The sequence below is a fragment of the Xenopus tropicalis genome, chromosome 5, assembly GCF_000004195.4.
Source record: "Xenopus tropicalis strain Nigerian chromosome 5, UCB_Xtro_10.0, whole genome shotgun sequence".
Lineage (NCBI taxonomy): Eukaryota > Metazoa > Chordata > Amphibia > Anura > Pipidae > Xenopus > Xenopus tropicalis.
In genome coordinates, this window is record NC_030681.2 from 70,550,116 (window position 1) to 70,575,853 (window position 25,738).

General features: G+C 39.2%; 1 protein-coding gene across 5 annotated transcripts in view; it reads right to left on the reverse strand.

Annotated features, from left to right (window-relative positions):
- Nucleotides 1-8,617: 8,617 nt before the first annotated feature.
- Nucleotides 8,618-25,738, reverse strand: part of slc18b1 (solute carrier family 18, subfamily B, member 1) — a 39,030-nt gene continuing 21,909 nt past the window's right edge. For 4 of the 5 annotated variants that reach the window (XM_012962951.3, XM_031901694.1, XM_031901695.1 and 1 more), the window contains 9 exons: nucleotides 25,385-25,541; nucleotides 22,406-22,542; nucleotides 21,286-21,387; nucleotides 20,970-21,061; nucleotides 13,001-13,096; nucleotides 11,410-11,484; nucleotides 10,848-10,941; nucleotides 10,715-10,767; nucleotides 8,618-9,512 (listed from right to left, as the gene is read on the reverse strand). In XM_012962951.3, coding sequence (XP_012818405.2) covers nucleotides 9,446-9,512; nucleotides 10,715-10,767; nucleotides 10,848-10,941; nucleotides 11,410-11,484; nucleotides 13,001-13,096; nucleotides 20,970-21,061; nucleotides 21,286-21,387; nucleotides 22,406-22,542; nucleotides 25,385-25,541 — 873 coding nt within the window. In that variant the 3' untranslated portion in view covers nucleotides 8,618-9,445. The remainder of the gene's footprint in view (nucleotides 9,513-10,714; nucleotides 10,768-10,847; nucleotides 10,942-11,409; nucleotides 11,485-13,000; nucleotides 13,097-20,969; nucleotides 21,062-21,285; nucleotides 21,388-22,405; nucleotides 22,543-25,384; nucleotides 25,542-25,738) is intronic. The other variant, NM_001015938.1, reaches the window with a different exon arrangement.

The following is a 25,738-nucleotide window of genomic DNA, read 5'->3' on the forward strand; positions in this document are numbered from 1 at the left end:
ATACACCTTACATAACTGCATTGGGAACTGTCTTTAGCTGTTACTTGTGAATCTTGGGCAGTGTATAAATGATAGGGATGCGTGGGATTTCAGAGACTAAATGTTGATATATTTCTTGGTCCAGCCAAGCAGCCTGTAGTGCCATAGTAAGAATAGAGTCAAGTTCCTGTTTAAAATGTCTTGTGGGGTCCTTTGGGAGTTTATGATAGGTCTGGCCATCATTAGGTTGTGTCAATAATTCCTGCTTATATTAGTTATAGTCTAAAAGGACAATAGCACCTCCCTTACCAGCATAGCTTTCCTTCATACCTAGTCAGGGACCTGACAGTTTTGACCTTTTAGTTGATACATACAAATTTCAGAGAAAACACAAAAACTGAAGGAACACTTTAGGGACACCCCCACAATGTGTTATTCTAAATTCAGAGGCCGCAGTACGCACCTTTGGAAAAGTAATCTCTAAAGAGATATTAACAACTTTTCATACTAGCAGAACTCCCCCAAACCTTTCTGTCCAAAAACGACAGGCTATACAAACTCTAAAAGATGATACTGATTTAGTAATACGGCCCATGTGGTTTATATTATGTTGGTAAAACAATTGCATATGGGTCATACCTTACCCTCCTTTCGCTCCATGGCAATTGACTTTCACCCCCCCTGGATAGGGGTGGCGACAGAAACCTGGCCTTATTACAGAGGGAATTGCGCTGGATACACCGATTGGACTCTGTTGCCCCACGTGGATTGAGCCTTTATATGTAATTTATTTGCTATAGATGGGGGTTTCTCCCCATGTCACAATGTGATTTGCATGCACAATGTAGCCAGATGTTAACACTTGTGGCTATATTGTAACATGTTGCAACAAGTTTACTAGTCTTTTGTTCAAATCCTTTACAATCTGATTTATCATGTCTCCTTGAGTCTCTCTGGAATATATTCTGTCCTCTCCCCTCTTTCTTCTCTTGGTTAAATTTTTTTCCTTTAGGTGCACACCTTCATGGGTTCCGTTGGTCACTAAATGAGGGATGCATAAGAAGGACAGGCCACTTATATATCTATTGGGATATGTGGGTATGAGTTGAAGTGGCCCCCGCTACCTTGCAAAATTGGGACGTGGAACTGCAACTCCCACAATACATGCCTAGCAAATTTGGGTTGCTAAGCAACCACATAGCGGTGAGCGGACATCAGAAGTCCGGGTGCCATTCACAATATTAAGACGCTGAAAGCGATTGTGCGGGGTGGTACTGTCATCTATCGGGGGACAAGTGCCGACAGTGGGAACACAGGTCACTGGAGGGGTGATCCTGGTACCGCAGTGTTTAAGGCAGTAGTTACTATAAGTGCACCCATATCAGAAATGGGTGCATCGGGGGTGAGACAGTCCATCGAAGGGTCAGCACTATATGCTGCAACCCGCGCTCAGCAGTTTCGTATTGCACGTTACCCTTGCTCACATACGTGGTACCTATTGTCCGTACAGGAGTGCCCAAGACCATATGCGGGGCGTATACATGTATAGGGGGTAGGGGAACCGCCTAATGTCCCCATTAGTCTTCGCATCCAATCCAGGAGGGGGTGTTGTCGTGTCCCACGCGGGGCAGGCAACTAAAGTACAAAAGGGGGCATGGGTACAGCTGCTACCCTCCTTGTAGATTGTAAGCTCTTTTGGGCAGGGCCCTCTTCACCTCTTGTATCGGTTATTGATTGCTTTATATGTTACTCTGTATGTCCAATGTATGTAACCCACTTATTGTACAGCGCTGCGGAATATGTTGGCGCTTTATAAATAAATGTTAATGTAATGTAATGTAATACCCATATACCCAGGGGCATGGGTATGCCTGCTACCCATAAAAACACCTTGTGGAAAGAAATGGAGTTATACACAGTTGCCACTAGAGGTCATGTTCACACCCAAAACGATCTCACGAGTCCAGCAGTGAAGTTGAAACATTGTATCTAAGGAAGTTACACATAGTAACCAGAAAACAACTTGATTCAGTCACGTTGAGAAAATGGATACGGCAGTGTGATAGAATCATAGAACTAGAAAAAACATACTACAAAGCAATATTTATATATAAAAAGGGACAATCATATTACATTACGGTAATTTAACCAATTTAAACAAAGCATCCCAATGGCAGAGTCTCATTTACCCCGTGGGGCCACACAGTCTAGTTTATGTAACCAATGGGATTCTCTCCTAAGCAATGCCAAGTCTCTATCACCTCCTCTCGGTAATGGAGGCTGATGGTCGATAGCCATCCATTTAAATGTAGGCAGGGGATGTCGCATGTTCAGAAGATGTCTCGCCACTGGTTAATTTGATTTTCCTTCTTTAAAAGCTTTGCTAATGGCAGAGCGATGGTTCCCAATACATTCTCTGAGACAGTTTTGCCCACGTAGTAAAGACCACAGGGGCAGGTGATGATGTACACAATAAAGGTAGAGAGGCAGCCCAGTCTGTGGAGAATCTTGTATCTTTTTCCCATATGTGGGTGAGGAAAGTCCGGGCCACTAAGAAGGCATCTGCATGTGGTACAATCTGGGCATTTGTAACACCCCAGTTTTTTGTGTGACGACAGCCAGTTCTTTTGTGCATCCTTCTGGTTTTTAAAGTCAGTTTTGACTAATAGGTCCCTAAGGCTGCTCCCCCTCTTATACCCCATCAAGGGCTTGTGGGACTGGTGCAGGGATAATGATTCGTCTTGATTAACCATCGGCCAATTTTTGCTGATGCTTTCTGACAATGCCCGGGAGATGGATAAAAAAGTAGTTGTAAAAATTAGTGGAGCTGGTTGTTTAGTCTGTATATGTGTTCTGCTGAGTAGGGTCTCTTGAGTGTGATTCAGGGCTCTTTGAAGTTGAGTCTCTAGTATATGTTCTTTGTAGCCTCTTTCCAGAAACCTATTGGACATCTCGTGGAGCTGTATTTTAGCTGTATCGGCTGAGCTGTTGTTCCTAATAATTCTGAGGAATTGGGAATACGGGATACCTTTGATTGTGGCAGGAGGGTGGTGACTGGAGGCATGTAGAATAGAGTTACGATCTGTTGATTTGCGGAAAAGTCTGGTCCCCACTGTACCTTCTGTTTTGAAGATATTGAGATCCAAAAAGGTTGGTTATTGGGGATTAAATTGGACACATTTGTAACTTTAGACCATTAAGAAAGAGGAGGATACCCAAACCACTTTTGACACTTGATAGTTCAGACCAGTCTACGGACTCAGACAATAGCACTACTACCAAACCTTTTTTAGGGGTGACCACTCGCTCAAGAAGGGACAGAGACAACGACTGCACACCAGACGAGGGGGAAGGAAATACAAAAAACAAACCCCCAAAGGCAAAGAAAACATTATCTTCAACTTAAGCAAACACATTATGACAGAAGGGGAAATTTCCCTACTGTCTAAAGGGCTTTGTACCTTGTTTCCAACCTGACACATTTAACATACTGGTTGATATACAGTACATAAATTCCAAAGAAAACTAAAACTGAAAGAACATTTCAGGAACTCCCCTGCCACAGAGCAATCCCATTTTAGGGGTAAGAGTAACTTTCAACTGCCAAACACACCACCTACGGTGCGTACATTTGGTAAGGTGCTCTCACTTGAGGCCAAACAAATGGGTAAGGTATGCAAATTGCACCCTAACCTATCACCTGCTGAGCGCCAGGCTATCCGCTCCCTTCAGGACGACCAAGATTTGATCATTAGACCAGCTGATAAGGGTGGGTCTATAGTATTATTAGATTACACATACTATAGGGAAGAGATATTGAAACAATTATCAGCCTCTGATACATACAGGGCATTACCTGGGGATCCGACTGTCAAGTTCCAAAAAGAACTAGACCAGTATCTCTCCCTGGCCTTGAATGCTGGCTGGATCACGAAGGATGTATATAATTTTCTGGTTACCGAATAACCCCATACACCTATTATATATACACTACCAAAGGTCCATAAGTCTCTATCAGCACCCCCGGGCAGACCAATAATCTCTGTGGTTGGCTCCCTTTATCAACCGATCTATATATAAATTGACTCATTCTTACAACCTTTAGTTAAGACCATGACCTCATATACCCAAGACTAAGGAAGTTGAAAACATTGGGTGACATCCCTGACAGCTATATTCTGGTTACTATGGACGTTACTAGCCTATATACGGTAATCCCGCATGACCAAGGTATTATGTCAGTAAGAAGGGCATTATCAACCAGTAACTCCAAGGTTATACCCACTGAGTTCCTTCTACATCTACTCTCCTTCCACCAGTACCTCAACAACCTTGATTGCCCCATCAAACTCACATTGAATCACCACAAAGAAAATATTGACTTTTTGGATCTCAATATCTTCAAAACAGAAGGTACAGTGTGGACCAGATTTTCCGCAAATCAACAGATTGTAACATGCCTCCAGTCACCACCCTCCGGCCACAATCAAAGGCATCCCGTATTCCCAATTCCTCAGGGTTATTAGGAACAACAGCTCGGCCGATACAGCTAAAATACAGCTCCACGAGATGTTCAATAGGTTTCTGGAAAGAGGCTACAAAGAACATATAGTAGAGACTCAACTTTGTGTACATCATCACCTGCCCCTGTGATCTATACTACGTGGGCAAAACTGTCACCACTCTCAGAGAACGTATTGGGAACCATCACTCTGCCATTAGCAAAGCTCTTAAAGAAGGAGAATCAAATTAACCAGTGGCGAGACATTTTCTGAACATGAGACATCCCCTGCCTACATTTAAATGTATGGCTATCGACCATCAGCCTCCATTACTGAGAGGAGGTGATAGAGACTTGGCACTGCTTAGGAGAGAATCCCATTGGATACATAGACTAGACTGTGTGGCCCCACGGGGTAAATGAAACTCTGCCATTGGGATGCTTTGTTTAAATTGGTTAAATTACCGTAATGTAATATAGTTGTCCCTTTTTATATATATATATATTGCTTTGTAGTATGATTTTTCTAGTTCTATGATTCTATCACAAGGTGTTTTTATGGGTAGCAGGCGTACCCATGCCCTTGGGTATATGGGTAGCAGCTGTACCCATGCCCCCTTTTGTACTTTAGTTCCGTGCCCCACGACAACATTAGGCGGTTCCCCTACCCCCTATACATGTATACGCCCCGCGTATGGCCTTGGGCACTCCTGCACGGACAATAGGTACCACGTATGTGAGCAAGGGTAACATTTAATACCAAACTGCTGAGCGCGGGTTGCAGCATATAGTGCTGACCCTTTGATGGACTGTCTCACCCCCGATGCACCCATTTCTGATATGGGTGCACTTATAGTAACTACTGCCTTAAACACTGCAATACCAGGATCATCCCTCCAGTGACCTGTGTTCCCGCTGTCAGCACTTGTCCCCCGATAGATGACAGTATCACCCCGCACAATCGCTTTCAGCGTCTTAATATTGTGAATGGCACCCGGACTTCTGATGTCCGCTCACCGCTATGTGGTTGCTTAGCAACTGTAACGTAACCTGTCAAACCACCGTGCGCATAAACCCGGGGTTCTGGGGTCGAATTATAGGCATGTGGCTTCCTTCCAGCACTAGGGGGTGTCTCGAAATACGGGGCTCTCTCGGTTTTGCACCTTTATTAAGATTTGGTGTCTATTACAGGCCACTTATGTCTGTGTGAACGCTCACCCATTAACACTGACCATATTGGCCATATCTGCTTATGTCCTTTTTTCATACACGTTCTGTGCACTTAGGGTGAAATTTATTTATTGATGTATGTTGTTTTTGTCATTATGTCTGTTTGGGGTTGCCTAGCAACAACATTGGTGCCCTTTTTGGGTTTTTAAACGTGCACTCTGCACTGTGGTGTTACTGTCCCTGATGAAAGCTCCAGTTAGAAGCTGAAATGTCGGACTAAATAAAGTTTCACATTTATTTAATGAAACTATGTGACTGCTTCATGAAAATCCGGTGAGTGCTGTCAATCAAATTCTGTATATATATATATAAGCAAACAGAGTACCGCACACATAGGGACTTTATGAAAAAACAAAAAAGGTTTATTGAAAGAGATCCGACGTTTCGAGCACCAAACCGTGCTCTTCCTCAGGGACAAGAAGAGCACAGTTTGGTGCTCGAAACGTCGGATCTCTTTCAATAAACCTTTTTTGTTTTTTCATAAAGTCCCTATGTGTGCGGTACTCTGTTTGCTTATTAAATTTTTTTTTGACCAGCACCCAGGGCATTCGTTTGCCTGATGGGTGTGCTCCTTTCTGTTTCTGTATATATATATATATATATATATAGATAGATAGATAGATAGATAGATAGATAGATAGATAGATATATAAAAGAGTCCACACGACAGCACCGCACTCCAAAGATTGCTACCATGTAGCTGCCCCTGTGCACGGAATACCATATACGCACACAATTTTCTATGTAGGCTAATGAAAACTAAGCTCTGAAGGTTGCTATGGGACAATGCGCTGGAACAATTAAGAATCAGCCCCTGTACCTTGATGTTTAGTATTTCATTTAGTACCACTGTTGCATTATGTCCAGGGTTACAGGGATCATTCTAATGAGTTGCCTTTCTCCTGAAGATAGAAGATACCAGCAGTATTTCAGTAAATTCTACTGTACAGAAATACTGGAGAACAAATACTGCTAAGCCGGCCATATATACACTGATATTATCGTACGAAACCTTGTTTCGTATGATATTTGGTGCATGTATGGCAGCTTGACGAGACGACCAATATCGCAAAGGCTGTGGATATCGGTCTTCTCGACGATCAGGCAGGTTAAAGGATTTTGAGCAAAATCTAACTTTAGAGCTAAATTGACAGGTGGATGTAGAATTTCTATTGTTTCTACCTCCATATCTGACGATTCAGCCCTGAACATCAATCGAGGGTGGGAACAATCTCTTCTGCGACCAATGGTCGCACAAATGATCGTTATTGCTACCTGTATGGCCACTTTTACTTATATCCCTGCAAACAATGTACTGGATGCATCAGTGCTGGAAATATATATGTCCCTTGTTCCCTTAACTTGATTATAACTAGCTGTAATACAACAACCAAGCTTAGGCACGGATATTTATTTGGCTCTTGTTTTTATTGATAACTACTGATATAAAATATATAATAATTCACTTTTAAGAAATCAGTGTGCTCCTAAAAGTATATTGGTCCAATTGCCCATAATACATCAGTAATAGTACAGCACCTTTCAGACTGGTTGACAGCAAATCTACATTATTTCACCTTGAAGCCTGCAAGTAAGGAAACTAAGCTACAGGATGGGGAGGCCATGCAGGCATACTGTCCATATGATCATCTTGCATTTATGTTTTATTACATAGTTGTTTTGCTAAATTGCTTTTGCAAAAGAGTAGGCAAAAATTCCTATTACATCAGTGAATGTGGTAGCATTACAAGTGAATATTTATCATTTAAGTCTTGCCTCCATTAGTTGTATACATTAAAATGGCACGTGCTTACTGTAATGAAAGAAACTCAGAATCAGAATTTCAATGAAATCTCAAACAATGAAATCTGGTGCAGTTACAAAACATAACTAAGCCAATGTTGGAAATAAGAACTAAAAAATCAAATAAAAGAAAAATATCCACAAAACAGTCTTCCTGACATATTTAGGCATCTGGCACATCTAGATTCACCAACTCGCGGCCCGACCCCCCTCTGTGTGGCCCCCCACCTGTTTGGCTGCTTTGATGTCTTACCTTTGTGTAAGATTTAAAGGGTATCAGTACTTAGATAAACTGGCCCCCTGCATGGTTCTGCATGGTTCCAGATTCAGGCTGTAATCCCCCTGTATTGTTTACAAATGTAATCCCCTGTGTTGTTCACACATTTTAATCCCTGCGTTGTTCACCCCCTGCAGTGTTCACACCTCAGGCTCAGACTGTAATCACCCACATTGTTCACCTCCTCATACCTCAGACATTGTATGTACTGCCTGGCCTATGCTGCCTCTGTGTATGGCACACACAGACAGCATTGGGTAGGCATAGTATGGCACATAGGCAGCATAGGGCAGGGAGGGTATGGCACACACAAGTAGGGCAGGCAGAGTATGGCACACACAGGCAGCATAGGGCAGGCAGAGTATAGCGCACACAGGCAGCATAGGGCAGGCAGAGTATGGCGCACACAGGCAGGGTAGGGCATGCAGAGTATGGCACACACAGGCAGCATAGGGCAGGCAGAGTATGGCACACACAGGCAGCAATAGCCTTTAAATGGTTCCTAAGGTGTGTAATTATGTGCTGGGTGTTGCTGTGCTATCCACAGGGGAGGAGGAGGCATATGGATTTAAGGGTGTGTCCTAATATGACATAATATCATTCTTTCACATGTGAATGACGGTTGATATCCCCACAGTAAGGACCAAGCATTTGCAGTTTTGCTGCACTACCACTATTGTGATAAAATGGGTGTGGTTTAAAAAGGGGGAGTGGTCAAAACTGCCTTTCATTAGCGGCCCTCGGCACCGCAGAAGTTGGACAGCACTGCTCTGTTATATCATCATATCTAAATTAATCTCAAAACATAGTCCCAGCACAGATAATTATAAAAGTTAAATCATTAATATTTTGCAGAAAGTAATGTTTCTTTTTAAAGAAATGTGGAGATTATATAAATATTTCTTATATATTTTAAATAAAAAAGTTATTTTTGTTGCACATTGTCAGACAAAGGAACACTAAATTGCAGATCTGAAAGGCCAAGTAAATAATGGCAATTAGAACTTGGCACAATTCTCCACTCTTGTGATCCATTTTTCTGCCAGTGAAAGTTACAGAAACTATGGGGGAGTGGTCAAAACTGCCTTTCATTAGCGGCCCTCGGCACCGCAGAAGTTGGACAGCACTGCTCTGTTATATCATCATATCTAAATTAATCTCAAAACATGGTCCCAGCACAGATAATTATAAAAGTTAAATCATTAATATTTTGCAGAAAGTAATGTTTCTTTTTAAAGAAATGTGGAGATTATATATATATTTCTTATATATTTTAAATAAAAAAGTTACTTTTGTTGCACATTGTCAGACAAAGGAACACTAAATTGCAGATCTGAAAGGCCAAGTAAATAATGGCAATTAGTACTTGGCACGATTCTCCACTCTTGTGATCCATTTTTCTGCCAGTGAAAGTTACAGAAACTTTGCTATTTACAAAAAATACAGCATTCAAGCTTCTTGCAGTAGAGTAAAATGCACACTGAAACATGAATTACTATAATTCATCCAGTCACAATATCCCCAGTTAGGAATACAGCTTTATATACACTCCAGCATTTTCCAGTCACATTTGCACCATATTACCAATACTGGAACTGAAATATGGTAAAGACTAAAGGGGTTTTGGAAAGAAACATAAGGGCTTCTTTCTCATTTTACTTCTCCTCTTTGATTAAGTGTTCTCTTTCCTGAACTGTGCTGTTGGCCATAAGCAAATTAGACCTGTAAAGAAAAAATAAATATATGTAATTATAAAAAGCCTCATAAAAAGCCCCCACTAATACAATTTAGTCTGAAAGATTAGCAGATGTCTAATGTGGTAGGGCTGATTTTCAGTTCTGTAAAGTTGTTAGGTATGTATCTAGAATACTAACCGGATTCATGTATGAACCAGCCACAAGTGCAACATGCTAAAATGGTCCCATAATTGCAGCCCATTTCTACTATTTATAAAATACTCCTTGAATTTGCACGAAGCACTACAGTACCTGACAAACCTACTTTAATAAATACTGTGCAAGCACTGCACCCAGGCAAGGCATTGCCTGGAATTGCTGCCAGCCTGGATGTGGTGGCAGCTGCAGGGTTCTGCTAGCATATTGCAGCAATAATTCCTATTTACTTATGTCAAGTGAAGCAAATGATAATGCAGATATTATCACAATGCTCTGGAAGGGTGGCCATAACTGAAATCATGCAGAGACTGTATACATATAATTTATTAAATGGACACTACGTTTGTGTCAATACACTTCAGGACTATTTGTGAGGTTTATAATTCTGGCAAAACAACAACTGCAATGTCTCTCTGAAAAGTGCATTTTGAACCATGTACTATGTTTGTAAATAAGGCTTGGGTCTATAGTCCAAGCCTGCCCATGGAATCTATTTACACCTTAACCTATACTACGCACTATATATATGAAAAGGCAAAACTTATTACTGGGCTTGGGCTCAACATCCTGGAAGTGTATTTTTATACTTTGTAAAGGGTATACATTTGTTTACATGAGCACAATCTATATGACTTGTGTTAAATATGTCTGCCTATTCTTTTCCTTTAAGAATTTTTTTTTTTTATTATTATAAAAGCAGTTAAGAAGTAATTCTTTTTACCCTGTAATAATGACCTCTGTATATTCAAGCTCCACCCTTCTCATGGTTGCAAACTGCATTTGTAGCTCATAGATAAGGAGGAGTTAATGCAGAGGATTATCTGTGGACTATACGGAAAACTTTGTTGGGCAATTCACAACAGAAAAAAGTTGCGTGAACCAAACTGTTTTTACCAGCCAACTGGAGAGAAATGCACAATCCTGCAATTTAAAGCAAATAAATATACCAAATGCATCTGATTAATTTTTTTTGCCAACTCTGATCAGTACTAATCTGGGCAAAATGGCAAACTATGTTAATTAACTCACCTTTTCCTTACTGCCATTCCTTCCCACAGGTAATATATTGCACATAAAATACCCTAAAAAAAACAATATATATTAGACAAATTGGCAAATATACATATATTATTTAGAAACACTACCACTTTATGCAACTTACAGCTACCAAGGGAAACAGCCCTTGAATGGCAGCTGTCCATTCAAAATGAAGACGTTCATTGAGATATCCACCAAATGTTGGGCCCAGAAATGATCTAGAGAAAAAAAAATATTCAGATTTTTTTTTAAGTTTTAGTTTAAGGGAATTAGTTGAAGTTCACAGAACATAATTTACTGCAGAATCAGTAAACTGGCAGTGCTAATTGTATAAGAGGTTGTAGGTGGAAAATCTAGTCTAGAAAGTGTTTTCAGGATCTTAACCCTGTAGATGCACAGCTGCTGTTAAAGTCTATATCCCTGTATCCCCAGCACTTAAGACTGTGATGTAATTAAAAAATAGATCAAGCTGCAGGGGGAAGACTCTTGCTCTAGCAAGACAAGTGTTTAGGACCAAGCAGCCTTCTCATAGGCCCCTTACAAAGACATAACACTAAGCTCCCGCAGTATAACTTAACAGAATGTTATTGTGTTCAGCTGTAGTTATTAGTTTGAATATCAGCATTTACAGTTTACTCTTTTTAGAGAGAATCATTAGTCACGCTTCATAACAAAAACCAACATACCCGAGAGCCCACATTGCACCGAACACTCCAGAGACCAGACCCAAAGTACTAAGGCCTTCTTCAAATCCATGTTCACTGGAAGAAAATTGCATTAAAATAATAAAAGCTTACCGCTTCAAATAATAAATCTTGCATAAGGAAAACTGGCAGTATTATTTGCATATCAAATTAATACAATTCAATTAACAGGCTGTCAGTATTTACTAGGAGTACACTGAAATGAATATTTGTAATAACCATATGAATATATGAATTGTGATAAAAATAATAGTTGCAAGCTAATCAAAGATATTGGTACCTTCCATAATTTGATAAAAACTACAGAACTGGACAATGTAAGAAAATGTGTCAATTTTTTGTAAAAGGATTCCGCAGAAGGCCTGGAACAAGGGCAAATAAAGCAATGGCCTGCAGAGACCACAGACAGGCTGAGGGTACAACTGCAAACAAGCTCAGAGAGACAGCATTTTCAGTGACATCAGTTCAAATTAGTTTACCTATTAGGTAAACTTTCAGAATATTCTGCATATTTTGGTTTCTCAAATAAGCTCATGAAATCTGCTTCAAATGAATTCCAATCATACTATTAATAAACAGCTGTAACTCAGTGGCTAACATTTCTAGACTTTCAGATAGTTGACTAGCTAGCAAATAAAAATCTCGCCAACATGAACCCAGGGAAGAAAAGGCCATATAAGTGCACTGTTTGCTACAGATCTTCCTGGATTAAGCATTGAATGTACTTACCTTTCTACCTGAAATCTTGGAGTACATAAGGAACTCAGGAACAAGTTTTTCCAAAAACACAGTTTGTTCTTTTGCAAAGTCTTATCTTTTTTACTTCTACTCCAATTCTTTTAGAGAATAGTCTTTTAAGAGTTAGGAATATTTTGTTCACCCCAAGGTTTAACATTTAAAATGGGTCCTAAAACACACTGAAAATGGGCACTGCATCGACCAATTTACAGCATGCTTACCTTGCATTAACATACATTAACATCAGCCAATTTATATCTGTTGTACAACAAGAACAAAACCATTTTCTCTTGTGTTCAAAGAAATCTTAGATAATACAAATTCATAGCAGAAAAACAACAAATATTTTCAAATACATACAACACTGACACATCAAAACCACATAAAATCAGATGCATTTATAAAGCTGCATAATTGTTTTATGCAAATGTGTAGCTGCATGAACAATTCTAGCAAAAAAAGACATTTTTAGGAGAAAAGAAGAGTAAAAAATGTCATTAAGTGCTTCCACTTTTGAAGGAAGAAAATCATTGCTTTCTGAAGTTTGTCCCATTGATTTCAGTAAGGTATGCCAGGTCTACATAAGTATGACTAACTGTTAATTTAGGCATTAGTCTGGCAAAAAATAGTACACACCATTATAAATGATATATTTGTAACAACATGTGACATTAAATCCCATGTATTCCCAGAAAAACATAAGTCAGCTTTATTTTTTTCAGACTGCTATGTTTTACATGCTGCTAAATGTAAATCCTTTTAGGCCATTTTCATTTTCTGGAGTTGCTTTAACTACATGAACTAAATAACACAATGCAAGACAAGGAGTACTTACTATGCACACGAGAGCATTTCTGGGTAAACTGGTATGCCAACTAGTCCAATACAGAAACCATCCAGAAGTAACATCAGGACAAACATCCAAAGTTTACTAAGGGAACAAAATTATCATTGTCATTGTATTGTTACACTTATATTTTCACCATAACAAAACACATGGTAAATACCTATTTGTCCTTTCAGGCACTTAACTCCATGTGACTGCAATCATTTAAATTTACTAGCCATTTGCTACAAAAACCTATTGCAGCATTTTAAAAGTAGTGTTACAAGACAAGAAGCATGTCTACAACACCTCAGCTACATTACCGTCTTTGCACCAACGCATGATTTTTATGTAAATACATTGATTTAAAGAATAAGTAAACTTTTTTTTTCTATGAGTAAAATTACTCTAAACAGCCTCCAGAATTACCTACCTTTGTCCCAGCATTCTCTCTGACCTGGTTCCTCAGTTAGAAGGTATTCTTTTTATTTGCTTCAGTGTCCAGAGTGAAGCCCCACCCCCACTTCCTGTTCAGTTCTCTCTTCAATTCGACAAGGTTGTGGGAGAGCCTTCTGCCCATGCCTGGAGGCAGCAGGAGACAGTCTGTGCATTAGCTGGGTTTTTTATTTTTTTGATGAGAGAAAGTAGAGGCGGGGCTTCACTCTGCACAAGGAAGCAAAGAAAAAGAATACCTTCTAACTGAGGAACCAGGTTAGAGAGAATGCTAGGACAAAGGTAGGTAATTCTGGAGGCTGTTTAGAGTAATTTTACTCATAGAAAAAAAAAAAAGGTTTACTTATTCTTTAAATTACCAACTGCTTATTCATTTAATTAAGGGAAATCATTACTACTGTCAACAGTTTCCCAAAATTACTCTTTCCCAGGGTCAGTTCAAATTCTTGACTGTCCTGGAAAATGACATCCTTGGAAATATCTCAGTTGTCAGTTTTTCTCAGTGTGTGCTATAGATCTGTCACCCATGTTTTCCAGAAGTTGCCTTGTTTTATACAGAGGGCATGTTCAGGATGTGATTGGGCATGGTCTGAGTGCAACAGGGGGTGTTCCAGAAATCACTTCTAGAAGGTTGGCATCTCTCTACTGTCAATCTGTAAACTACATGTTTTGAAAATAAATGTTTAGTAAGTGCTGGGCTGTTTAAAAAATAAACTGCATTATTCTTTTGCTAAGCTTTCTTGCTGTGCTAATTAAAATAGCACTGGCCTGTGTATTAATTTTGTAGCGATCAGACTGCCTCACCATTTTCCAAAAATGAGTGTCAGCTGAATATTACAGGAACTGAAAGAGTCCTAAGACATAGGAGGCAGGCAGTATTTGAACCCTGATCCAGAGTTGCTGTGGGACCCTGAGGGCTAGAGGTGTTCAACCTGAGGAGTGTAATATCCAAGCTGACTGTTCCAAAGGGTGGACAACTGACCAGGTGGCACTGACCCTGACCAGACTCAAGAGGAGTTGGGAGAAGCGGGTGTGCACCCTCTCTATGCTGTCCTCAGAGAAATGCTATGCTAAACTGCTGTATGTGAGTATATTGCACTAACCCTGCATATTGATTGTCTTTGACAATAAACCAATTCAATTGTTCAACTGCAAGAACCTTCTGGTGCCCATTTGTTATTCTGCACTGCACACAGCTCAGTGGGTTGTAGTTGTACTACACCATAGCTCCGTTTGGTCACTTCCACTTAGCGAAGGGCCATCCTGAAGAATTGAGTCATGTGTACCCCATGCTCTAAACCTATCTAGCCATGCTGTTGGCTTGGTTACAGCCAAGAAAGGGTTACATATATATATGTATGTATGTAAACTAGCATGATCCACGACAGACACTTTCTTAGCTTAAGGCAGTTTCTCTACACAGAGGAGCCCATTTCGGCATACAAAACAAATCATAAAAATAAATCTTGCCCACTGGGCGCTACCTTCACACATTAGATGAGTTCCCTCACTATACTGGGCCCCTTGTGGACTACCAGTGAGAAAACACAAATTGCTCAGCCTCCTGGCTTTCCGCTCAGCTCCTCAGAAGCTCAGTCTCTTGGTCACTTGTCAAGTCTCCCTCAGGTCCTTGTAGTGGCAGGAAGCTCCCCCAGCCCCTCTGGGAGTTCTTTACACAGACAGGTATCCTTCCTGCTCTGTGCCCTGCTCACTGCACACTTTTCCATACAATTAAATACCTTTCCACAGGACAGCCTTCATGTGGAAAGTACCGTATATACTCGAGTATAAGCCGAGTTTTCCAGCACTCAAAATGTGCTAAAAAAGGAATCCTCGGCTTATACTCGAGGCAAGTAGGCACTTACATGTCAGAGCGTTCAGTACTGAGCAGGCACACACACCCCCGTGCGACTAGGCGAGTCGAGCCGAACCGAGAATGAATGCTCGCACGTCGGCCGGCTCCCCTGCGATGCGCCGGGCCGAACCGAGAATGCATGCATGGCACGTCGGCCGTACAACTGCCCCCGCGTGCGATGCGCCGGCCTGGACCGAGAACGTACGCTCAGCACGTCGCCCGCAACCACCCCTCCCCCGTGTGCAATGCGCCGGCCCGGACCCCCGTGTGATGCACGGCAATGAAGCGTGCGCATGGCATGTCACCCGCACCGCCCGCCCCCCTGCGATGCCCCAAGCTGAAACGACTGAACACACACGTGCGCACTGTTCCATCCCCGGCTCGAAGAATGAACAGATGGTACGTCGCGCGCCTCAGCACCCATGGTCTGTGAACAAACCCAATGGTACAAACGCTATGGCACTGTCCTGTCAGAGCTCATGGCAGACACAAACTTTGTTATGCAGGTAAGAGACAAGTACCTGTTATTTTAAGTTTATTGGAATAAAAGCACAATAAATTTATGCTGTATTTCTGACCTCTTCATTTCCCAAAATGCTTGGTCCCTAGAAAGGTACCTCTGCTGTCTGCCCCCATTTTCAGCCATACATATTAGCTAGCTGGCAGCACTGCCAGGTGGGCACAGGCCAGAGTCCCATACCTGAATGTGTTAGGTTGTTAGAGGATGCTGGTTGTAGTTCAGTAATGGCTGTAGGAAGGATAAAGGGTTGCAAACACACAGCCCTGTTCTACATCTGTCTAGTTGATGATGGCCCCTGTGGCTCCATAAAGTAGAGTAAGTCCTGTGCCAACTGGTCAGAGTTACATTAGCAGCTTAATGCTGTTAGATGGCCAGAGAATGTATTCATGTAACAAGCGCCGGTGATTTACACTAATTAGTCCATTTGAGTGTCCTTTTATTAAATAATTTGATTATTAAAACTTAGCAGTAGCGGCTGCATTTCCCACCCTAGGCTTATACTCGAGTCAATAAGTTTTTCCAGCTTTCTTAGATAAAATTAGGTATCTTGGCTTATATTCGGATCGGCTTATACTCGAGTATATACGGTAAGCTACAATAAGTGAGCTGGACTTCTGGAATGGATCGCTTGTTCCTTCCAGAACACTATAGCTTCCAGGGCCAGACAGCACAACCCTTTAACCTTTTTACTGCCAATGGCGTATGGGATACGTCGTGGCAGTAAAAGGGCTTAAATGCCAACGACGTGTCCCATATGTTTTATCTTGGTACCTAACACTATGTGGGAGATAAGATGCTGCAAACTGGAAGCTTTGAGGGGATTTTTGGAAATGTCATCAAAATTGCTAACTTTAGAAAAGCTGTGTGGCTTGGTACTTTGGAGTAGAAAGACATGGGTACCCATTTTAGATTCAGGGGAATGTGTACTTTCCAAAAATATATGACTTTCTGGGGTGAGAGTACTTTTTACTAGCTTTATCCCACATATAATGATGTAAATGTGTTGATTTTGCAGGAGCTGAAATGACAGATCATATGGGGGTATGTTCACATTGGGGCTCCTACATGACACATACTTAAGTAAATCTATACATATTGGGCATCAGACTGTTCAGTGGACCCCTGGTGTTCATATTTAGGGTGTTTTATTTGACCTGTAGGAGATAAGATATTATAGACTGGAAGCTTTGAAGCAATTTTTAAAAAATTTTACAAATTTTGATAAAAATCAATAACTTTAGAAAAGCATTGCGACTTGGTAGTTTGGAGTAGACATGCAGTTCTACCTATTCCGGATTCCCCAGAATCTGTTCTTTCTAAAAATCTATAATTTTCTGGGATAAACTTTCTGTTAGTGGAATTTTTGGCCTTGAAATCTAAAGTATGCAGCTTTCTGGAGCAGTGCTTTGGAAATTTGGTAGTGTACTGCTGGGAGTTTTTGACCTATACAAGTGAGAAATCTCCATAAAACTATATATATTTGGTATTGGCACGTTCAGGAGACATGGAACTTTCCAAATCAGTTGTATTTTCATGCATAAAATAATTTTTGTTTCTGGTGTATGTGTTTATATTATGGAAAATAATATTTTTTTTTCATTTTTTAGACATTTAGAAGCCTATATCTTGTTACAGAATTGGAATTACACAAAAATACCATATTTTAAAAGCTTAGGTTGCCCTGAAAAAAACAATATATTTTTTTCCTGGGTATACTAAAAGTTCCCCCGAGGAAAAGCCCCTAAAGTGAAACAGTCCAAAATGTTCAAAAACTGTCTGGCAGTAGAAGTTCCACTTTGGTCCAAAACGGCTGGCAGTGAAAGGGTTAAAGCCTGCATCTCCCACTATGGAGAACTTAAAGGGAAAACTTGAATTTTTCTCTCATTTGTTAGGTCACTCTACCACAATATTATATATATTGCAGCTTTAACTGTAACAGGAAGAAGTGTGAGAATAAATGGCGGATGAGGCCTAGCATGTATGTGTTCCTGTGGTTTGTTTGTGTGCACTGTGAATCAAATAATCTCAGGGGACAGCCCTTAATTAAAATGGCAATTTTCTATTTAAGTTTACCCAATAGCACATACTACTAAAAAAAGTATATTTCTATGAAAATGACTTATTAAGCATGGCTTTACATATAAGCTGTTTTATGCAGAATATTTTATAGAAACCTACCTGTTATAGACAGAGCTGCATTATTTCCTGTCAGGTGATCTCTGAGGGAGCACTCAGACTATCACAAATGAAGATTTGAAAGTTCAATATTTATATATATAGGTATGTTCTTTAATAGGTCACTTAACATAATATAAACTATCTGTTGGTTAAGTGTTAGATAAATACATTTGTTTGTGAAAACAGTAGGTGTGGGGCTTATTTATACAGTAAAGATGTGTTAAACAAAGTAATTTAGGTGACGGTAAAGCCCTGTGTAAAATTCTGGTAAAAAAAAAAAAAGTGTCCCCCCTTTTTACCCAGCTTCTTACACTAGCATTTTCTTGCCATCTGTAATTTTTCCCACTAGACTGAATGGGTTACGACAGCTATAAGACGTAGCAGTCAGATGGTTTAAAAAAATGTACAAATACTGCAGCTAGTTGCAGCATAATTCATGGTATAAAATCACACATAAAAAGTAAATGTCGGCTTTATAAATATGTCATTATTTTATATTATTTTTTACAGACCCCTGTGTACTTCCCCTTTTTTGGGATTTTGGCCCTATAAAAAAATGTCCTGCTCCTGTCTTGTTATCAAGCAGTAAAGGGGTAAATTACCTGCTGACTATGCCCTGGAGATGCAAACAGTAAATGCCAAGTGCTTTAACAAGGTATGCACAGGACATGCACAACAGCAAGGATGCATAACAACATTGAACAAAGCTTATATTGAAAATGTGCTCTGCCCAATGATTTGCTAAAAATACATAAATCACAAGATTCTAACACATAGGTATAGGTATAGATATGTGACGTATTAATATTTATGCAGTTTGTTGAGACCTACAGAACTGAATGATGCTTTTTGCCAAGTGGTTGTTATTTCACTCATTATGTATTAGCATGATTCTGACACCTAGGGGCAGATTTACTAAAACACGAATTTCAATCCCAAATGTGAAAAATTCGGATTGGAAACGAAAATAGTGTGACTTTTTTTGTCTCCGTCACACCGTTTCGTATTTTTCGCAACTTTTTCGTCGCTGTCGCGACTTTGTCGTATTGAACGATCGTAAACGGCGGGAAAACCTTTCTGACTTTGCATGATTTCGGAAGCCTCCCATAGGAATAAATGGCACTCTGCAGCTTCAACCTGGCCCAAGGAAAGTCACGATACTGAAGCTTGAATGAATCCGAAACTTTCGTACTCGGCGCAACAATACGATTTTTTTGCGAAAAATACGTGCAAGATACGAAAAAGTCACTAAAAATACGTGCAAAATACCGATCATTACGAAAAAAAACGCATTCGGGCACATTCAGAGCGTTCGTGGATTAGTAACTGTGCCCCCTAATGGGCACTTTGTAAAGTGAGATTACTCATTCTAATAAAAGCATTATAATCAAAGCTTTTCTCTTTGTATACAGAATTGATATAGACATCTACCAATGGCATTTTAGACAAGCAAGGTTTTTTGCTAAAAAAAAAAAAAAAAAAAAAAAACACCAGCAACACCGGGAAATCACTTTTCACCATGTACTAAATGCGCATATAAGAACCAGCATGACATTTCGGACCCCCCGGCAATATGAACAAAATAGGGCTGATTCACTAAAGTGCGTTAATTTTTATCGCACGCTTTTTTGTGGTAAAATAGACGCGAAAACTAACGCGTGATTCGCTACAGTATTACCGCATGCATTAAGTCGCATATCGCATGTTAAATTACGCACTACCGAATGCGTTAATTTTAATGCATGCGGGGGGGGCAATGAAAAAAGAGCGCGGACTAGGGGGAAGGCAGGAGAGGCTCCTGCCTGGCACCCCAAATCGTTGGGCCCTAGGCAGCTACCTCTTCTGCCTATCCCTAGTTCCAGCCCTGCTTCTAATGCTAACAGGCTCCTGCTGCACAAATATGGCAGACACATTATAGAGGAACATAGGGGATCTGATAGTTACTGTAAATGTATCGGGAAAATACTTTTAAGGCATAATTATAAATAGCATGCAAAGACAATGTTATGATAGATGTAAAAAAATGTTTAATTTCTGGTGTCAGTATCTCTTTTTACCTATAATATGGATTTTCCAAAATTGATATGATTGTCTAAGTCAGCGCTGCGGAATATGTTGGCGCTTTATAAATAAATGTTAATAATAATAATAAGTTATGTTGTGGTTGTTTGACTCTACACAAAATGTAAATGAAGTATACTTGGACTGCTAAGTAGTGATGAGCAAATTTTTTTTGCTGCGGAAAAATTTGTTGTGCGGAAAAAAATGTCTGTTGCATGTCCAATCGGGCACAGTCATGTAAAAAAAGGCACAGTTACGTTGGCAAAAATAGGGTGCAGTCGCGTCGAAAAAGGACGCGGTCGTGTAAAAAATGGCGACCGACAAAAGAAAAACCAAAAAAAAACCTGGACAACCAAAAAAGACACGTACGACAAGAAAGACGCGGTGACAAAAACAATTTCGTGACAAATGCTTTTCACGGATTTTTCGCCGTTTCGTGAAATTAATGGCGTATCAAAATGGGACAGATTTTCTCATCACTACTGCTAAGGGATTTTTACACTAAGGGGTGAAGTGAATAGTAATGATATCTTAATTGCTTAAGTTTCTAAATCACATTGGTGAATTTATCACTTGCCACAGCGTGCTGGTTATTTTTGTAATTAGCTATTCCATGTTTTTTGCCTGCAAGGTAGATTATTATATTAATAGTTTAGAGATAATTTCCCCACATCATGAACCCCTGCTAACAAGATTTACAAGGGTTTAAGGTAGGGGTTGTGTCTTATCTAATGTTTGAACATGTATACAGATTTGTTGTTTATACTGTAACCCAGGCTCCCTACTGTAATGAAATGTTCTTACATTGACAGTGTATGTATTGCTGTTTAAGATGTGGCAATATCATTCACAAATGAACAACTCCGCTATTATTTCAGCACTATTTAATGTACATACAAGCATAAACTTACCTCTCAATTTGAAAGATAGGAGCAGGTCCTAATAGAAAGAAACAGAAAGCTGAACCTAGGTTGCCAATGATGAGAATCCATTTCCTCAGCCCCTGTATTAAACAAAAAAAAAGTCATACAATATTAAAAAAGGAAGCATTTATTTTCTAATACAAACATTTATATCTGAGTGTTTAAAAATAAAAAGGAACATTAATGAATTTCTATAAAATATAAAAATGGTTTTAAATAAAATATACAATGTATCACCAAAATGCAAACACTATGAAAGATACGTTGTTAATATTACATATACCTGTAGAGGAAATGTACTTACTGGAAAGCGGTCACTGATAAGCCCAAGAAGTGGAGAACTCAGACTATATGACAAAGCAAGTCCTAGAAAAACCAAGCCAACATATCCAACTTTTAAATGAAACTGAAAAGGAAAATGAAAAACACTGGATGAGAGGGGGATGATATTTATACTGAGATTCTATTATTTTATATGCATTTGGCTTTCAGCATCTTAAATAACCAAAAATATACAGTAGATCGGTTAAGTTTTTCTTGTTTGTAATGGTGAAATATATTGTGACTACAACATACAGTACTGCCTAACAAGCAACACTCTTTAATCAGTGTACCCTCTGCCTAGCTCATGTGGGGGTGAAAAAGAATCACTAATAGGAGGGGTGATGTGTGGTAGAGACCACTGATATCTGCTCATGCCTATGTATATATTGCATGGACTAACCTTACATAGCTAAAGGACTAACTAATGTCCTAAACACTTCTTCCGCTTGTTCTGTATGTGCAAGCTATACATATTTAAAGAGGAACTACTGCAAACATGAAATTTTAATATAAGAAATGTTCTAAAAATAATAAATAATAAGTCCAACCCACTTCCAAATGATCAAGTTTATCTTTTCCTTTTAGCATCTGCTTCTCTTCATTCCTCTTCAACCTCGATTAAGTATCAATGAGATAAAATCGTATTTTTTCTAACTTATCGAACATTTCGGAATGTCTACAATAATTTTGTTAAAATTCCACGACTTTTTCATGTTTTTCATTAAGTTTCATGAAAAAGTCGTACTTTTCGCAAAGACTATGAACATTTCAGAATTCATTCAAGCTTTGGTATTGCGACTATCTTTTCGCCAGGTTGGATCTGTCGAGTGCCATTGAGTCCTATGGAAGGCTTCCAAAGTCAGAAAGGCTTTTGTGCCATTTACGAATGTTCGGATCCGAAAATTTTGTGACTTTCAGAAGACAATTACGATATTTTCGTATGACCGATAAAAACATTTTCGTGACATTTTAGAGCATCAGAAATTATCGTTTCCAAAGCATGATTTTAAGCCCAAAAAATTTGGAATTTAGTGAATGGCCCCTTAACTGCTGTAGCAAATAGAAGAAAATGTATTGCAATTAAAATACAGAATGCTCACTTTGTCTATAACGAATAGTGATAATGTTGGGTCCAATACACCTAAAGATGTGCTTAATGAGACCATAGTAAAACACATCAGCATAACTTTCGGACAAGTTAGTAAAGCCCAGAAGGAGTCTTTGCTAGGGACTGCATCTGTAAAAAATAAAACAAAAAAAAAACACATCTAAAATACAATCCCAAATATATGCCATTCAATGTGTACCTCTAAATTATTCTTCAAATACAGCTAAATATGGTTTTAAGCTGCCCCCAACTACAACAAGAATAGCTGATTCTCTTTTCATTATGACATCTATCTCCCTTACTGCTTTAATTTTAAGCAGGCAGGGAAAAACAGGTATACATTTCTGATACCCCTTTTCCTGCCTTATGCTTTTTTTTCTATTAAGACAACATACAACTATGGAGAAAGCTAGCCAAGCAAGTAGGCAGTTTTCATAACATGCACATGCAATATGATGTAGCACAAACTTTGCTAGCATGTGACAAACCTTTTTCTATACTGCAAAAAAAATGTTTTTCTGTAGTTAAACTTCTGACACCATCTAATACACAGTAGATGTCTGAAAAGACATACAGCTAATTTGGTGACTGTAGAAGTATATCTCATGTTTAAACAGTCCCGCATTGTACACCCCAATTAAGCATGTGATATAGAAAAAAGAAACTATTTATAACAAATGGATATCAGAAAAATTATAACTAAACTACAGTCTACAGGAAAATCAAGAAAAGCAATATATTCATTTTTTTATTGTAACAAGTCTTAAAAGGTCTTAACACTGAGAAGCAAAATATGTCTTGTGATCTCAATATAGGCACATGATGCAAAGGTTGCTAGCTCTGTCCTACTTTATTCCTAATAAGAGTTTCTTATTGATCCCTCAACTCCTTTTGACAACATGGATTACCCTCTCCTCTTCCAGTCCCTTCACTCTCTTGGCCTTCATGATACTACCTTGTCCTGGTTTAAATGCTACCTCACATTTTTTTTTCGGTGTCTCTTACAATGAAGTATCCTCTTCTCTGTTACCTCTTTCAGGGTTCCTCAAGGCTCTGTCCTGGGCCCCTTATTTTATTTTCTCCCTAATCAACTCATATGTTTTCCAATTCCAACTCTATGCTGATGATACTCAAGTCTATCTCTCATCTCCTGATCTTAAACCAGAGCTCTTAACTTGGGTCTCTTCCTACCTGTCTATCCCTACTTTGATGTCCCAACACTACCTTAAACTAAACCTCTCTAAGACAGAATTGGTTTCTTACTTCCATCCAGCACCCATAACATCCTAAAAGTTAACAATTCCACTAAAACCCTATCTCCCAAGGCCCAGTGCTTTGGAGTTATCCTTGATTCTGCCCTGCCCTTCACTCCTCATAACCAATCACTTTTTAAACCATGTCACTTTTACCTAAGAAATATTTCAAAAATCATTTATCACCCGGGATGAAACAAAAATTCCAATTCAGAATCTCATCGTATCATGCCTGGACTACTGAAACTGGGAATAAAGCTCTGGATTTGGGAATCCGATCAGAATACTGCCCTGGCTGGCTGCTATCTTTGCTTCACCAAAATCAATTGAATAATAACGAAAAGACAAAGCAGACAGCCAAATTCAGCATTATAAAAACTGTGGTGTTTATTATACAGTGACTACATTAGATGTTTTAGCTCTAGCACCTTATCAAGTGCCAATGATAAAGGGTTAGGCCTGCAATATGTACCATGGTCACTGCATAATAAACACAACAGTTTTTTTATAATATGAGGTTTGGCTGTCTTATTTACCTTTTTGTTAATATTATTCTAAATGCTAATAACATGTAAAATCACCTGGACCAACACAATTGACTCCATTGGCTTTATATAACCCATGGTAAGTGGGTATTTAAAACAAATGTGTGAGAGGTCTCCTTGGTCCTTTTTCTAGCAGGCTATGGATCCATACACTTGCAACTCCATTCCCCTGCTCCATGTGTCTTCATTTAGGGGAGTCAGGGGGACCAGTACAATTTTCTTTTCATTCCTCTCCCGCCGTACAGGACATAGTGGCAGTATGGGAATTATGGGCACAACATACATTTTTAAAGTACTGTACACTGTAGGCACGCGCTTTCATGTAAGTCTTTCCAAATCCTTTTCCTTTTTTTCTGGCAAATTGAGTCATATGAAAAAATAAATATGTCAAATACCTAGGGATGCACCAAACCCAGTTTTTTGGGTTTGGCAGAACCCCCAAATCCATCCCGATGATCCGGAAGGGGCAAAAATCGCAAGAGGTAAAAAAAAAATGTTTCCAGTAACATTTAACCATTCCAAATCCTAATTAGCATATGCTAATTTATGCTAATTATGACTCAGCTTCGGATCGGCCAGGACCGTGGATTCGGCTGAATCCGAACCCTGCCAAAAAAGGCTGAATCATGGCCAAATACCGAGCCGAATCCTGGATTCGGTGCATCCCTAAAAATAACAACTAAATATGACAAACAGCATTAGAAAGCTAAAAACATTTAGAATGATTTAAGATGTAAAAAGAGGTATTTCCCCTTAATATTAACTTTTCGCATGATATAAACATCAGTTTTCTATAACTCTCAAACTTGAAATTTCAACAGCTCACTAGGGGTTAATTACTGTAACAAAGGAAGATTTATAGAAGACATAAAGAAAGCTAAGCAATTAAAAATATACACAACTTTAATAATTTAACTCTTGTAGTTATATGGTTGCTGGGTTCAATGACCCCCAACAACCAGTAGCATTTTTAGTTGCAGGATATAAATAGGCAAAATAGGAATTCTATTCAAGAGCCAAAAAAATGCAAAAAGAACAATAAGTGAAAAGTTGTTCAGAATAGGTCCATCTATAAGATACAAAATGTTAATATAAAGATAAACATCCCCTTTTATTAATAACACAATACAATTTATTATTTTTATTATAATACTAAAATAATAAAGTACATACCATATCTTGGCAAGATAAACATATTCAATGGAACCATTAGCAGGACAACGCAACCAAGCACAATGAAAGGTATTTCATATCCAAATGATTCATACAATAAGCCCCCGATTGGTGGGCCCAACACAAAACCTAGGCCAGTGAAGATTTCAAGACAGCCCTGCAGATAAAAGAATTGTGTTTTAATGGAAATTTGGAAACCAATACTATGGGGCACATTTACTAATCCACGAACGTCCGAAAAGCGTCCGAATGCGTTTTTTTCGTAATGATTGGTATTTTGCGATTTTTTCGTAAATTGACGCGACTTTTTCGTAGCTGTTACGACTTTTTCGTAAATTGTCGCGACTTTTTCGT